Source organism: Nannospalax galili, unplaced genomic scaffold, assembly GCF_000622305.1.
Source record: "Nannospalax galili isolate Female #2095 unplaced genomic scaffold, S.galili_v1.0 scaffold215, whole genome shotgun sequence".
In the NCBI taxonomy this organism is placed as follows: domain Eukaryota; kingdom Metazoa; phylum Chordata; class Mammalia; order Rodentia; family Spalacidae; genus Nannospalax; species Nannospalax galili.
The window spans coordinates 303,934-321,008 of NW_008338533.1; the positions used below are offsets into that span (position 1 = coordinate 303,934).

Genomic DNA, 17,075 nt, shown 5'->3' on the forward strand with positions numbered 1-17,075 from the left:
CCGACCTCCAACCCCGCCCCCGCCTCCATCGCCTACCCGGCCTAGACGCCAGCCGCATGCCCGGCCCCGCCCCCTCACTCTAGCTCCGCCCCCAGTCGGTGCGGCTCCCTCGTCGGCGCCCGGTACCTCTGGGTCTCTCATTCCTCGCCGCACGCGGCGGCTTCGCTCCCCGGGAACACCCCGCGCCCGCCGCCCGTTCCCTAGCCGGGTCTGCGTGGTCGGCGCTCCGCTCCCGTCGCTCCACGCGCGCCCGTCTCGGCAACGGTCGTGGCCTCACAGCGGCCCGCGGGCCGGCCATGGAGGCGGACGGGGCCGGCGAGCAGATGAGACCGCTACTCACGCGGGTAAGCGCGGGGAGGCCGAGGCCGGCGCTGAGGGCGCAGACAAAGGCGGCGCGGCGGAGCCTCTCTCCGCGGCTGCGCGCCGCTGTCTCTTTGTGTGGCACGCGGGCCGCGGGGGGTCGGGGTCGGCGTTGTAAGCGGCGGACACGGCCAGCCGCCGGTCCTTCCAGCTCACAGCGATAGCCGGGCCGGCAGCCCATCTTTCCTTCCGAGGACACGCGTGCGCCTCGCCCCAGCGCCGGGGTCTGCTCGGCCCTCGCGGGCGCCCGGCACAACTCTTGCCGCGTGGACGACGCCGTCCTTCCATCGAGACTGCTCTTCCTGTGCTCGGCCGCCGCCGCCTCCTCTGGCCTGAGTCGGACCGGCGCTGCGTGCCAGCCCTCTGCAGTGTCCGGCCGCAAGCCCAGTCACAGAAGGACGGTGCCCGCGGCCCTGCGTGGACTACCCTCCTAGGCAAGCCCGACCGAAGAGAAGAGACCGAATCCCCTGAGCTGTGTGCTCAGCGTACCCTGCTTTCGCAATGAGGCTAGCGGCTTGGCGTTAGGGTTAGAGGTCGCACTTGCGACCAGGAGGAGTTCGCATTTAGATTGGGGGCGCGGTGGGGTTTCAGGAAACCCCACGTCTGTGATCATGGAGGATAGATAGATGTGCACCACAGAAAGGATTTTCTTCTGTAGGCTATGACTCAAAGGACGGGGTGGTATTAACTTTCCTGCTTCCAGATTTTACTCTGACCACCATAGGAGAGAAGGGTTACGAGGATAAATTTTTCCAGTCTTTGACAACTTGAAAAATGGCTTTTCGCTCTTTTTTTTATTCGGCTTTTCCTTAAGCTCTCTCATTTAAGATTATAAGATTATTGTGAAGACTGTGCAGAGTAGTCATTCATTACTTGAATGTTCAAAATCTCTACTAATAGTAGAGAGTGTTCAAATCTAAGTTCTCTAAATATAAAGGAAAACTTGGTCTCAGACAGTGAAGTCATTCTGCAGTGGTTCACAGTGATGGAGTATTGGAAACTCCTAAGGAATTTTTTTTATGGCCCTTGAACGAACTGTTACAAGCACCTTCTCTTAAGAGCATCTGTCAAGTACACTGCTGCTTCTTAACCATACTTGCACATTTTCAGTTGAGCAGTAAACAGTATCTGAGTTTTCATAAAGCAGGGTACTACCAAACTGCTTTGTGAAACACTGTCTATGCAAGCAGAAGTACTGCATAGTAAGGTCATGCACGCAATGGAGTCACTTTATTGAGAGCCTATTCAGTAGTGTCCAAAGCAAAACCAGTTTTTCCCCAATAGAAGCTGCATTTCAGTTAGAGGGGGTGCACATGACAAAAAAAACAGTGTTGTAGGAGTGGTATGGTGGAGCATTTTGGAAGGTTCTAATCTCTTAGCCTTTGGAAAGATAACACTTGGCTATAGTAAACTTAAACTAATAGAGATCAAATTCAGGAAGCTAGCAGTCTACAAGAAGCAGTGAAAATAGGTTGAGGCAGTGGACAACACTCTGATTTTTGGAAACTAGGACATGGACAGAGTTAAATTTTTAAGCTTGCCCATTTCACCCAATAAGTGGAAATCATAGAAGCGAGATGATGTTGGTCAATTACATCTTTTCTCTTTTGATACAGGGACCCACATTGTAACTCAGCTAGGCCTCTTAACTACAATTCTGCCTCAGCCACTCCAGTGCTAGGACTACAGGTGTGAACCACCATGCCCAACTACATGTACCCTTTTGTTTTGGGGGATTGAGCTAGTTGAGGTGGGGATGCTCATATACAAAGAGCTGTGATTTCTGGCCTCTGTCATCATGTCTAGCTGCAACTTTTAGTTTGGTAAAAGTGTCATCATTTTAGGCATCACTTAGGATTTATCCAATTCTGATTTTCTAGAGTAGGTTAATTATTTGATAGTCTTATTTTCTAGTATAGGTTATAACAAATAGTACTGGTTCTTGAGTTTTAGCAAATGAGTTTTTGAGCATTTTAGGAATGTCTCATGAAAAGGTTCTGTAGTTTCATTTTAGATTTTTTTAAAATTTATTTTTTGGGTGTGGGGGGGCGGGATTTCACTATATATTTGAGGCTGGCTTTGACCTCACTGTGTATCCCAGGCTGGCCTCAAAGTTGCAGCAGTCCTCCTTACTCACGGCCTCAAGTGGAGGAATTGTAGGCATATTTCACCTTACCCAGCTTCATTTTATGGATATTATCTCATGGATACCCTGCACTGGGAAAATAGACAAACAGAAGGTCAATGGAGTCATGCCTATTGAGTGACCACAGTGATGGCCTTTATATTCCATTTCATGAATCTGTTAGAGGTGGTTTTTTGTTGTTGTTTTATAGAATAAATTGAAGATACCAACCTAGTTTTTGTGCTTGTAATTACCATCCTCTTTGGGGAGATGTGGGTAGCTGTTGACAGCTCTTAGGGCTATGGCGCCCCAGGCATGTCACCAGGACTTCAGTTACCTTTGTCTTGGTAAATTTGGGACATAGTCCATGTAGTTGTAATAAAGTGAGAGACAGCACACCTGCCTCCCATCTGTCCAGATGAAACTGTAGACAGTTGGCTTGGATTGAAGGATTGTTGGGTCTGCTCATTGAGACCAGATGATGAGTGCTTTGAGAGAGTGGCCAACACAGGTTTTCTTTTGAGAGAACTTAGGGTATGAAAATTAGAGTATCTTCTTACACTAAGCTCTTGTTAGTCGAGCAGGCTAAAATCGAAAGCCAAAGTGCCTGGTGTTGGAGGAACATGGTCTATTATTTTAGTGGCATGTGACATACTAACCAATATATATTTAAACCTTCATAGTTACTTGTCAACATCCTGTAATGGTTGTTTTTCTTCCTCTTTCCCCTTTCTTACCTTACCACAAGTCAGATCTTTAAGTGGATAGGCCCCGCAGCTACAGAGTGACCCATTTACACAGAGGAGAATGCAGTTTTTTTTAAAATTTCATTCATGAGTGTTTTGTCTGCTTATATGTAAGTGCATCTCTGTAGTGCAGTGTTGGCAGAGGCCAGAAGAGGGTATCATATCCCCTGGAACTGGAGTTACAGACCATTGTTAACTACCTTGTGGGTGCTCGGAGTTGAACCTGGGTTCTCTGCAGGAACAGCTTAACTGCTAAGCTGTCTATCCAGCTACAAGAATACAGTTTTTCATAAAGTTAATGTTATGGGTTAGTTATAGATCTGTATAGTTTACATTTTTTGTTAAATTAATATGTATGTGTGTGAGGGGAGAGAGAGGAGGGAGGGAGGGAGGGAGGGAGGGAGAGAGAGAGAGAGAGAGAGAGAGAGAGACACAGACAGACATGAGGTCAGTTCCACACGTGGGAGTTGGTTTCCAACTCATTTCCACAGCCTCCTGGATGCTAGGATAATGGACATGCCCCATCTTCCCTCTGCAGTTACCATTTTTTGTGCATGTAATAGTTTTTAGTTTTGCAGTAGCATGTGTCAGTAAGAAAACAATTTTACTAACAGTGAAATTTGCTCCTGCTTTATTTACAAAAGAGTATCACATATTTTGTTGAGATTTAAGATTCAGAAATTTAGAATTGTTTGTATTTCTGATGTTGAACCACCAAGGATATTGTGGCTGTAGTAATGCAAAGGACTGACTTTGTAAAGCATTGCTAGGTTGGGCTTATGACTGCTGTAGAAGGAGTGGATTAGGACATTATGTGGTTATAATGTAGATTTGCATTTTATCTGGTTGCAGATGTGCTGGTACAGACAGGTTCTCATTTTGACTGTTGTAAGCAGATTTTCAAATTTCCTCCGGACAGGATATTTTAAAAAAATTTTCATTTCCTTAAGGTGCTGTTTGGATTTTAATGAGGTTAAAGGAGTATTACTTTTTGAAAGTGAGGGGTGAAGCACATTGTGTCTTTTGTAGTGAAAGGAAAGATACACATTGATCATACATGGGCTAGTGTTTTGACTCCCATTCTGTTCCCATTTCTGTGGAAATCATCCTCTGCTTGTGGATTCCAGGATTGTGTTGCTTACTTTTTGTCAGATTGCCCAGTTTGAGAAGTAGTTGAGTTATGCATCATGAATGATCTTTATGCTTAAAAGATGTCTTTATCTTATTTGATTAGGAGGGAGTATGGAATGGTTTCTAAAGAGAATGACTAAAGGGAAAAGATGATAAAATCTTTTTGCTCATAATTTACTATAACATAACTAATTACTTTATGCTTTGGTACGTATTCTTTTATATACACACTTTTTCTACTTAATAGTATTTATTTTTAAATATTTTATTTATTGTTTTTATTTTATGTGTATGATTGTATTGCCTGAATGTAGGTAAGTGCACTCGTGTCATGCAGTACCAGAGGAGGACAGAAGAGGGTGTTGGATCCCCTGGAACTGGAGTTATGGACAGTTGTTAGCTGCTGTGTGGGTGCTGGGATTCGAACCCGGGTCTTCTGCAAGAACAGCCAGTGTTCCTAAACCACGGAGCCATCTCTCCAGCCCCAATAGTATTTATTTTTTAAAAATTATTTTTGAGACAGGTCTGTATAGCCCAGGATGGCATGGTACTCAACTCTAGCCCAGGGTGACCTTAAACTTGTGCCAACCCTCCTACCTCTGCCTTTACAGTGTTGGGGTTATAACTGTGCCCCACTCCATAAATTTGCTAGTGTTTAGTTTGGGAAAGTACTGAAAATATGCAGAAGTGCTTTTGCTTTAAGGATTAATGTGTTCAGCAACAACAAAATGAAACAAATTGACGCAGAGTCTGTTGCATCACATGGTAGTGCTATAGATATTTTGAGTAAAAGTCCTCTAGGAAACTTTTTGATAGGGGATAATTTAAATTAGAACTGAACACTTTCATACTTTGCCATTGAAATACTACTTAGATTTAGAAAATACCTTTTTTTTTTTTTTTTTTTTTTGGTCGTTTTGAGAGACAGGGTCTCTCTGTAGTCCCAGCTGACCTGAACTCACTATGTAGCACAGGCTGGCCTTGAACTCACAGCAATCCACCTGCCTCTGCCTCCTGAGAGCTGGGACTAAAGGCATGCGCCACCACACCCGGCTACTTTTATTTTTGTCTTTTAGAAACTACCTGTCACAGTTCTATCATTTTTAGGTATTTGGTATGCTTCGTTGGAGCTTAGGCACAGAGAAGAAAGTTGTATCAGAGAAGTGAGGGGCAAACAGATGTCAGAGGACTGGGAGGGTATGAATCTCTGGACACGTTTTTGGAAGGTGAAACTAGCTCAAGACATGGCAAGGAGAAGCTCCGGTTGAATTTCACTGCCCTTCATGACTGCTTGTGGACTGTAATACTGTACTCATGCTTGAGATTTCTTGGATTTACCTTTTTTTTTTTTTTTTTTAAATTGGTTAGCCTAGAAGTGTATAGAACAGGATGGCCTTGAAATTCTTGCCTGTCTCCAGAGTGGTGACATTACCAAACCTTGCTTCTTTGATTTACCTTTAAAACTCCTGTCTTTCTTTCTTTTCAACTTGATATTAACATCACCACATTTAGTTTAGAAGACAGAACTGTTTTTAACATCTGCTGCTGACAAATGTGAAATAAATTGCTTTCTGAAAACTCCTTGAAGCTTGGTTTTGATACATGCCTCTTATTCCAGATAGCTATCTGGGGGGCTGAAACGAGAGAATTGCTTGAGTTCAGAAATTCAAGACGAGCCTGGGTAGTATAGCCAGACCCTGTCTTTAAAAAAAAAAAAAAAAAAAGCTGGGTGTGGTGGAACATGCCTTTATTTAGTTCCAGCAGTCTGGAGGCAGAGACAGGAGGAACTCTGTGAGATAGAGGCCAGCCTGGACTCCATAGTGAGTTCCAGGACAGTTGGGGCTGTATGGAGACCCTGTATCAAAAATACAAAAACAAACAAAATCTTGATTTCATGTTGTATAAAATGAAATTTAAAAACCAAGTTTTTTGTCCTGTGAGAATGTAATTTATCATGAAAACAAAATGAAACACCTGTTTGAAAATCAACCACCTCTGATAACAGCTCTCAGAGCCCTTTTTCTGATCACCGGTTGTTAAATGTGATCCTTTTGTGTCTGATGCATTTGTTCTGCACTCAGAACACTCATAGTGAATTTTCTGCTGGCTTTTCATTAGTTTTGCATGAAAAGGACTGGTTTTTATCTTACCCTTCAAATTATTAATGACACCTTAGATAATATGGCACTATTTAAAATTTATTTGAAAAGAGATGATTATGTTGTGGCACAAGTGTGGAATTACTCAGTAGTTTTTTGTTTGTATTTTTTTCTGAGAGAGTCTTACTTCACATTCAAATCTCAAAGAGGTTTAAATCAGAAGACAGCTAAAGAATGTATCTTAAAAATTACCTCAGTTTGACTTAGTGTCTTTTAAAATTCATAGGTTTACATTTTGCTTATTTAAAATTTTTTACATCCACCCTACAATATTAACAGTTTATTTTTTTAAATGTGAGATCTATAAGGAGGTTCTGCCAAAGAAACATTTTATAGCTAAATAAATTTGGGAAGTGTCACACATACTTTTTGGAGATTCACAGTGCATCCACACATACATGAACACGTACACAGAGGTGCACACACAACACACATACATACTTATGAGAAAAAAAGAAAAAACAATTACTGTTGACTGAAGTCAGGGTGTTAGAAAATGCAGGAGGGTCCTTCTCACACACAAGGGATACCTTTCTGCAGACTTCACATCTAAAGAAGGCTTGGGGTAGAGAACAGGCCTAGTAGAAAATAGGAAATATACTTGTTTCATTAAAACTGCTTTTCCAGTGAAAGAAGAGCTATTTCTTAGTAAAATAACAAGGTAAAATAAAATACAGGCTGGCCTTGAACTCACAGAGATCCGCCTGCCTCTGCCTCCCAAGTGCTGGGATTAAAGGTGTGCGCCATCACACCTGGCTTAACATTGTATTTTTATAGACCTTAAAAATATAAATCCTGTGGTACTGACTATATAAACTATTTAAGATAGGTTTCTCTCTGTATTCGTTTACTGTATAGGAAAGATTTGGAAAATGTCATTTTATAAGATGCTTTAAGCCAGGTATGGTAGCTCAGGCTTGCAATCCCAGCATCTGGGAAGCTGAAATGGTGATTGCTAAGATTTACAGATCAGCCCCAGGTTCATAGTAGGACCCCATCTTCAAAAAATAGAAAGGTTTTCGCATCGCTTTCTTGGTGGGACACTGAATAAAGTGTCGAATGTCCACGTGCCATTTTCAGTTGCTGAAGAATGATTATTTCTTTGTACTGGTCTAGACATCTAGACCTAATTGACTACAGGGCCTTTTCTCTGATGGAGAAGTAGGAATATGTTTCTGTATAAGTACACTAGGAAGATAAGAGGAAACTGATAAACATGTTACTGTAGTGGGTGAGTGTGAACAGGGATTAAAAGTAGAGGGAACAAAGCTTCATAGTACATTATTGTTTTCATTTGAGCTGTGCATTCTGCCTATGAAGTAAGACACAGGATGATTTCGTCATCTTTTTTTTTAATATAAATTTTTTTTCTGCTTGAAAGTTTTAAAAATTTTGTTACTTTTAATTTTTCTTCCAAGTTGGCCTTGCTCAAACTCACTGTGTAGTTCAGCTGGCCTCAAACTTTAGGCAATCCTCTTTCCTACACTTGTGTACCACCACTACACCCAGCTTTTCTAATTCATTCTCATTCGTTTCTCTCTCTCTCTCTCTCTCTCTCTCTCTCTCTCTCTCTCTTCTGTTGCTACCCAGAAAGATTGTGTTTGTGGGGTAGGGAAAATGTCGGTCTCACTATGTAACCTAGGCTGACCTTGAACAAAATCTCAATCCTCCTGTCTCAGTCTCCCTCAAGCTGGAATTACCAGAGTGCACTGCTATGCCCAGCAGATAATTTTATATATTGTTTTATGTTGTGAGTTGATATAGTTCATGAGAGACCCAGGAGGGCTAATATAATTTAAAATACGAATTGTTTTTTCATGTTCTACCTTCATCAGTATTATAACTTAAAATACTATTTATAATATAGTTCATAATTTCTATCAGTGAAATTGTATACTGCCCACTTAATTATATAGTGAATTTATGTATCCTTTGGAAGTGTTTAGTTTGCATGTTATTAGTGTGCTAGTCCTATTCACATTCTACCCAGGAATTTGAGTAAGTCAAGTGTAAGGGAAGGCTAAGGGTACTATTTTAAAGGCAGTGCCTTGGGTGTCAGGTGCCTGGTGTACATTTTGTTTTTCTTTTGATGTTTTGTATGTAGCCTTAAATTTGTAGTGGTCTTCCTGCCTCCAGACTGCTGTGATTACAGGTATGTGCCACTATGCCGAGCTGGTTATATATGCTTTTTTAAACCTAGAATTTCCCATTGTGTTCTTCATACTTACCTTTCATTGAAATTCACAAATATTTTAGAAAAATTATCCAAGGACTGTGGCTGTAGTTCAGTGGGAAAGTCCTTGCCTCAGATGATCAGGGACCTGGATTAGATCTCCAGTATCATTTAAAAAGAAAGGAAGAAATTTTCTAGATGAATTGCATTTATTGAAATTACAATTAAACAGTTACAGGGTACATGCCTCACACTGTTTTCCTGATTCTCTTCTTACCCTGAAGTCCCCAGGAATGAAAGTTTCTCATGTTTCACATATACAGTGTGCAGTAGCATCTATCACTTCTTTAAAAGGAAGTTAGAACTAAGCCTATGAAAAAGATCTCACTTAGCCAACTTTTAGAAATCATCACTTGGGGATAAGTAGAAATCTTTTTTCCATATCTTGAAAATATTTTTAAGTATTTTTATGTTTATATTTGAATGTAAGCCTTATGAGCTGGGCGTGGTGGTGCACGCCTTTAATCCCAGCACTTGGGAGGCAGAGGCAGGCGAATCTTTGTGAGTTTGAGGCCAGCCTGGTCTACATAGTGAGTTCCAGGACAGCTGAGGCTACAGGCAGACCCTGTCTCAAAAAGACAAAAAAATAAATAAATAAATAAAAAATAAGAAAAATAATGAAACCTCACTGAAGCTTTTTTGTTGTTTGAGACAGTGACTTGCTGTGTAGCCCAGGCTGGTCTTGAACTTGTAACTGTTCTTTGTTAGCCTTCTGAGAGGTGGAGTTACAGCTAGTGCCCACATGCTCTGAAGATGATTTAGATTTTTGTTTTTTAAGATGAGTCTTACTTTGTTGCCTGGACTGACCTGGAATTCAATACTTCTGCCTCAGCCCTCCCTAGTTAACCACTGTGGCTGTTTGAGTATTGTTTCTATTTAACCTGAGGTAAGGCTTTAAAGTATTGAACACAAGGAGCTGGAGAGATGGCTCAGTGGTTAAGAGCACTGACTGCTTTTGCAGAGGACCTGGGTTTGATTCCCAGCACCCACATGGCAGCTATGAACCATCCTTGACTCCAGACCCAGGGGAATCTGACGCCCTCTTCTGACCGCTGCGGCACTACACGACACGGGTGCACTCACATACACACAGGCAATACACTCATATACATAAAATAAAAATTATATATATAAAATTATTTTAAAAAGTATTGAACACCAGAAAAATGGAAACCTATTTTCACCAGTTTTAGATACATTTAACTATGACTTTTGGGACCCAGTAAGTATTTCACTTACAAGCTAACCCTTGGTTTTTGCTTTATGGAAGTGTGGAGTTTTAATGTACATGGTTAGAAAAGGACCAATAACAACAAGAAGGATTTGAGTCTCAGATCAGATGGCAGCTGTTATTCTGTTCCTGAAATTATGCTATTTCTATTAATATTTATATTTTTATTTTATGTATGAGTGTATTGCCTGCATGTATGTACATGCACTTGTGCTGTGCCGTGCCCACAGATGTCATAAGAGGGTGTCACAACCCCTGTAACTGGAGTTATGGATGGCTGTTAGCCTCCATCTGGGTGCTGGGGACTGAACCCAGGTCCTCTGTAAGAGCAGACAGTGCTCTTAACCACTGAGATATCTCTAGCCCCTATTTCTATTTAGACGGGGTCTCTCCCTGATTGGCCTGGAACTTGCTACGTAGAACTGTCTGCCTCTGCCTCTTGGGTGCTGGGATTGAAGGTGTGCACCCCCACATCTGACCTCTTAATCCTTTAGAATGACTATATAATAAAAACCTTTCTGCTCATACACTTTAAATTTTGTGATGGAGGTTTTCAGATCCTCTTTGTTACTCTAGTCTGCCCCCTAACCTGGCAGTCACTTACTTACTCAGTGGGGCCTATCAGGAATAGTGGGTGCTGATTTTTGTTTCCTTCTGATTGCTCCCAGTTGATTTCTTAAGTTGTCTAGGGGGAGCCTCCTGCATTTTCACACATGCAGTCCCCTCAGGGTAAAGGTTCCTTTAGGAGTCTTTGCATCTGAGACTTGGTTTACTTATTAAGGATATGGGATTCATTCAGACTAAATTTGGCCCTAATTTCAGTTTTTTATTTTGTTGAGCTGTTTTTTAGTCAGCAATAGGAAATGATCACAAGCTCTTACCCGCTTTTTCAAAACAAGACAGAATTTGAAGGTGGTAAAACCTAGGTAACAAGTCTATGGTTAGGTTTCAGACAGACTTGGGTTCCATCTGTCAAAGCTGCCACCAGATAGATAACCCCAGGCAGCCAACTTTTCCCCCTTCATCCTCTGGAACCTCCTGCCTGCCGTGGCCTCTTAGATGCTAGGGTTACAGGTACAGTGGCCCTACTGGCTGCGTGCACTCTACCACAATGCGGCTATTGGACTGTCTGTTTATTAAAATCTATAGTCTTTATTTTGAAGGATCCAGACTAGAGACTTGGCCAAGAAAACAGAGGAAACTGAAGCCAGTGCAGACACTTGTTTCTGGTAACCTGAGCAAGCATGCGACAGAGATGAGAAGGTGGGAGGCAGCTGTTTCCTCAGGCCCTTTTTAGTTGTCTTAAAACTTTGGATCTTTATTTCCTGGATCTAACAGAAAACTTTACACAAAGAATCTGGTAAGTTTAACAGGTTTCTAGGGAAACCCAGAAATTCCTGCTTAGAACCCTCACAGAATTTCTTCTGTTTTTGCTTACTGTGCTAAGAATGATGAATCATGAAAATATAATTTAAAAGTTCAGATTTAAGCATTGCCAAGCTGGTAAGTGGGTCAATTGGCAGGTCTTTATCAAGTATAGCAAATATTTGTTGCCTGAATTTATTTTTTGAAGATAAATTTTGTTTTTTTTCTTTTTCATGGTTTTTATTTTATTTTATTTTTTCATGGTTTTGAGACTCGGTCTCATGATGTATTACTGATTATTGGCAGGCCTGGAACTCAGAATGTAGACCAGACTGCCTGGCTGGCGTTGAGGAGCTGGGACCAGGTATGGTCACATATACCTTTACTCCCAGCACTTCAGAGGCAGAGGAAGGTGATCTCTAGGTGAGTTCGAGGTCAGCCTGGTCTATATAGAGAGTTCCAGGCTAGCCAAAGGTACATAGTAAGACCTTGTCTCAAAAACTGCTGTATGTGTATTGGGGAGGGGGCGTGTGCTGGGGCTATAGCTCTGTGGTAGAGTGCTTTCCTAGCATGTGGGGGCCCTGATTTCAGTCTCCACTATTGCAAAAAGTTATGTCTCCTAATGATAGTACCAAATTAATACTTACAGAAACTAAGGAGGTGAAAAAAAAAAAACAAAAAACAAAACCAGCTTAGAGGTCATAGGATCAAAGATTTTAGATTGGGCGTATCTCTTTCCCCTCCTAATATTTGTTAACATAATAAATTTTATAAGAATAAGCGGGCAAAGGTAAAGAATCCAAGAGAAAGCTGAGAATGTTGGTACCCACCTGCAATTCCAGGACTCTGGAGGCCAAGGTAGGACATAGTGAGACTCTTTCTCAAAACAAGAGTCTGAGCAAAAGAATAGATCAGGAATGTGGAATATAAATATAAATGAGGAATTTTATAAAATCTTTGGGAGATGCAAAGTGAATTCAGGAAAGGTTAACTCATTTGGAAAATCAGTAGCAACTATAAAACAGGTATCTGTTTCTAGCAGGGCGTGGTGGCGCATGCCTTTAATCCCAGCACTGGGGAGGCAGAGGTGGCCAGATCTCTGAGTTCAAGGCCAGCCTGGTCTACATAGTGAGTTCCAGGACAGCTGGGGCTACAGGGAAACCCTGTCTCAAAAAGACCAAAAAAATAAAAATTAAAAAAACAAAACAGGTGTCTGTTTCTAAGAAGAAATAATTAGAATTTATTTTTCCCCCAATATTATATTTTAACTCAGTCATCCAACATTTATCAAGTGCCAGATATACAGTCTTCCCAGAGATATAAAATGTCTGGTATGTTCACGTCTCTAAAATAATTTGAGATTGGTTGAAGTGTTGAACAGGAGGGAAAAGCAAGCAGCAGGGAATGTTGAAGGGGAGTGAGAATAACCCTTAGACTTGGATTTACCCAAGGAGCTGGGGACATGACAGCATTGAGTCTTCTAAAGTCATTGCATTTTTCAGGCCAAAGAAGGAGGCCTGAACTGTGATGGTCAGAGGAAATTAAAGGTGACACAGACTGCCTTAAGACAGTTATCCACTGGATTTGGTGCTTGAATAGAATAGAAAAACATTTGATAGTGATCATGTTTCGACTGCCAAGCAGCCAGATCTAGAGTGTCCTATTTACTGAGGTAAGAAATGGAGAAAGAGAGTAAGTTAGGGTTAGGATGATTTTTATAGGTCTTTGTGTAATTTTTTTTTCTTTTCTTTTTTTTTTTTTGTGACAGAATCTTCTTTTTGTAGCCCTGGCTGGCCTGGTACTTTTGATGTAGACTAGGCTGCCCTTGATACAGCAGTTATTCTCCTCTGGCCTCTACTATGCGCATATGCACATTGGGCATATACACACTGTGCGCCTATACCACACATAAAAAATAGCTTTGAATCTACTTTATTGTAACACATTGATTATACAGTGTTGCATATAAAATACCTATGAAAAACTATAGTGAAATAAAAGTGAAAATATTCTAATTTGACTAAATAAGTGACAATTTTAATCATTACTTAGTCATCTTTTTTCTGTGTGTGAGGTCTCCCTGTGTAATTCAGGTTGGCTTATAATTCTCCTGTCTCAGCTTCCCAAATGCTGGATTATAGCCACCATACTCAGGTGAGTACCTGCTTTCTTAAAATAATTTTTATTACATTTTAGTGTATGTGTATGTGTAGGTATGCCCCCATGCATGTGTGTGGAGGTCAGAGGACAACTTTAAAGAGAGTTGGTTCTCACATTGTGGACCTTACAGAAACCCTGGTACAGTTAATCCATTGATGCAAACACCAGGTGGTCACCCTTGTGTTGTGGGATCTAGGTGAGAATGCTGCCCCTCTGTCAGTTTGGTAGATTTGACAAGTCCTTAGGTATAAGCTAATAGGATGTTTTTATTGTTTTCTTAGGTTATTTTGTATAAATATTTTGTTTTGTCAGTTTTAATCCTGCTGTGGTAAAGATAGACTTAAGTCTTTTACAAACAAAAGTCCTTCAAGGGCTTCATTAATTTTTAAGAGTGTGAAGGGACCTGAGTCCAAAATGCTGTTTATGTTTCCTCCTCCTAGCAATTGTCTATGTGGATAATTAGTTTGGGGGATAAAATGATACTTAAAAATTATGATTTACCAATCCAATTAGTAATATAGCTTAAGGTTATTTGGTGTAAATTTAGTAATGCTTAGAAACCAAGTTCCCTTCAGATAAAAACATTTTGATATTTCCTAAAATTAAGTGAAAGTGTATTTAACTCACCAGCTTATTGAAAATTTATACAGTAAGGTACATACATACATTCATGTTAAAACACATAATACTTAGAATATGCTCTCTTTTGCTCTAATATAGTAGAAAGACTTCCTTTAAACTGATTTCTGCATTCTTTCAGTTCATCATCCCTCTTTCCCTCCCTCTACTTTTTTGTTTTTTAAAGACAAAATTCCATGTAGCCCTGCTTGGCTAGCCTTAAACTCACTGTGTAGTTGAGGTTGGCCTTGAGCTTCTGATCCTTCTAGCATCTATCACCCAAGTGTTCAAATTACAGATTTACCAGCCTTCTTTAAGTATTTCTAAATGTATCTGTTAGATTTTAGCTCTGATTAATGCTATGACCCTTTCTAAGTTGTTGTGATCAGCTTGGAAGATTAGGTGACTAGGAAGAGAGTGATTGGCTGTTCCACAGAAGTAACTTGGTTCATCCCTGTAAAGCACAGTGACCTAAATCAGATACATTCTCACTGTCCTGGTCTCTTCAGGGGAATTTACCTCATTTTGAAGCAAGGACTTTTTGTATTACTATGGAAAGATTTCGTCTGAAGAAGTTACCTGTAGGTACCTAGTTAAGATTTGTGTTTTATTTAACAGATAAATTTGAATCTTTTTAAGCTTAACAGTGAAGCTCAGAAATGTCAGGCTTAGTCAGCACTGGCTTAGAATACTGTCATTCTCTGTGTCCTTGGCTGGGGAAATCATCTGCTGGAGAGCAAATCTGTGCAATGTTAAGAAATGTTTGTAACACCTTTCCTCCTCTATAATATCAGTTCTTTGTATAGTTAAAACTACTCAAATGATATTTTAAAAGTTCTGTGGTTAAGATATTAGGAAAGAAATCACATTATCTTAATGATTAAGTATATTTTGAAGCTAAAGTAGTAAACTAAAATAACTTCACATGTTTATTAATCACAGTTTATGAGAGGGTGTTACTTTTGGGTTGTAGCCATATTATATGGTAGAAAAATAAGTCTTTGATGGGGATCTTTGATAGCTCTTTTAGTAATGGATTTTGCAAACCGAAGTCAAAAGCTATTTATGTTACAGTTTAAAATAACTTTGTTTATTCCTTAATGCTGTACTTTGGCATACTTAATGTCACGTTTTGACCAAGAAAAGTATATATAGATTTTGCTTTCTCAGACAAGATAAATGACTGCGAGAGAAATTATTAAAAGTAGTTAGTTATACCATGTATTTCTAGTAAAACCAGATTTGTTTAATTTTTGCTGGGATTCTGATTTCTGAAATTTGGCTTTTACCATGTTAGTTCTGGGATTAAAAACATATAAATTGATGTATTAAATTTTAAAGTATCACATTTATGTTTTAATTGTGTCTAGAAGGATCTTTACATGAATACAATATTAAATTTTTAGCAGTGTCTTGTTCCTTGAGCCATACTGAATATCCAGGGACCAGATACTGCTTGATGCTAGGAATTCAGTGGAAAACAAGCCAGATGTGGTTTCTCCCTTCTTGTAATTTAATGTTCAGCCTGGGAGATAATCAAATAGTTCCATGAATTTTTTAATAAATAGGAAATGCTGTATGCTACAAGTGACCTTGATCTGTAATGAATCAAAAACTCATGTAAATAGCTGACTTTTCAATTTAGTTCTTTCAGTAACAGTGTATAACAGGTTACTTAATCTCTATATTCCTTTCATTTTTTAGATTAGAAAAAAAAAGAAAATTGAACTACAAAAGGAAAGCCCCCTCGTGATCAGTGTCTGTAAGAGCTCATGTATTCATCGGGAATGCAAAGGATAATTCCTTTACCTCTAGATTTCTCACAGACAAGTCACATCTTAAATTAATGAATAGATTGGAGATTTGACTTTACCACAGTTTTTCATTCACTGACATATCCCCCCATGTGTGGTATGATACTCAGAGTGTGCACTCAATATTTGCTAAGTGAATGAGTTTAGTTGCTAGTCTTTAAAGAAGTGAGGAAGTGGGGCTCATTCCTTCTTCCCCCTCCCTCCCTCCTTTTTTTTTTTTTGAGACAAGATCTCATACTGTGGACCAGTTTAGCTTGGAACTCCCAGCCATCCACCTACCTCAAACTCGCAATTGTTGAGATTACAGTTGTGGGCCATCACACATGGTTTGTGAACCTTGAAAAGTATTCACTCAATCTTTGTGGACCCCTTTACATTCTACTCTACAGTGTGGTGTTTTCTGTAATAGATTGTCATAAAAACAATTTTTTTTTTGACAGTTCTCTTGGTCTGCCTCATGACCAGTGGAATTATAGATATATGCTACTAAATTTATCTCTGTAGCCCAGACTGGCCTCAAACTCGTGACAGTCACCTGTCTCAGTCTCTCCTGGAATTATAGGTATGAACCACATGGCAGGCTAATGTGTTATTTTTTTGAAATAGATTTAAAATTTTTCATTTCTGCTAATTTGTACATACTTGGTAACCCTAAAATAAGATGTTCTATGTGCATATTGGTACAAATGTAATGATTAAATCTTGGAGTGAGTGTCTCTTCATAAAAATGGTATAATAAATAAGATTTATAATTTTATGTAGAGCCCTAGTGGGGTTTTTCCAGTGGTCTATGGCTCTTCGTGTGTCTTGTGACAAGGCACCTGACAATAATCCTGCTTCACTGGCCGGAGCTGTTATTGTTGCTGGAGGCTTTTACCTGCCTGTGTTTGTCTCACAATCCATTGAGTTGTCTTGTTCTCACTCTCACCATTTCTTCACACATTTTCCCTGTTTTATTGCCCTTAGAGTCTTTTTGTTCAAATTTAGATTGTTCTTGGTTAAAATTAAAATTTTTGCATAACATATCATTGTACTAGGAAAAGTCAAATATTTGGAAAAATAAGTCAGCAAGATGCATCCCATGCATCCCAGCTGACAGGTAGAACATCTAGGCTGTCTCAAAACCATCCAGC

At 40.0% G+C, this 17,075-nt stretch overlaps 1 protein-coding gene across 4 annotated transcripts in view; it reads left to right on the top strand.

The window, feature by feature from the left end:
* The first annotated feature begins 97 nt into the window (after window positions 1-97).
* The window catches only part of Slc4a7 (solute carrier family 4 member 7), a 106,788-nt gene continuing 89,810 nt past the window's right edge, over window positions 98-17,075 (top strand). For all 4 annotated transcript variants that reach the window (XM_029563516.1, XM_029563519.1, XM_029563520.1 and 1 more), the window contains exon 1: window positions 98-344. In XM_029563516.1, coding sequence (XP_029419376.1) covers window positions 297-344 — 48 coding nt within the window. In that variant the 5' untranslated portion in view covers window positions 98-296. The remainder of the gene's footprint in view (window positions 345-17,075) is intronic.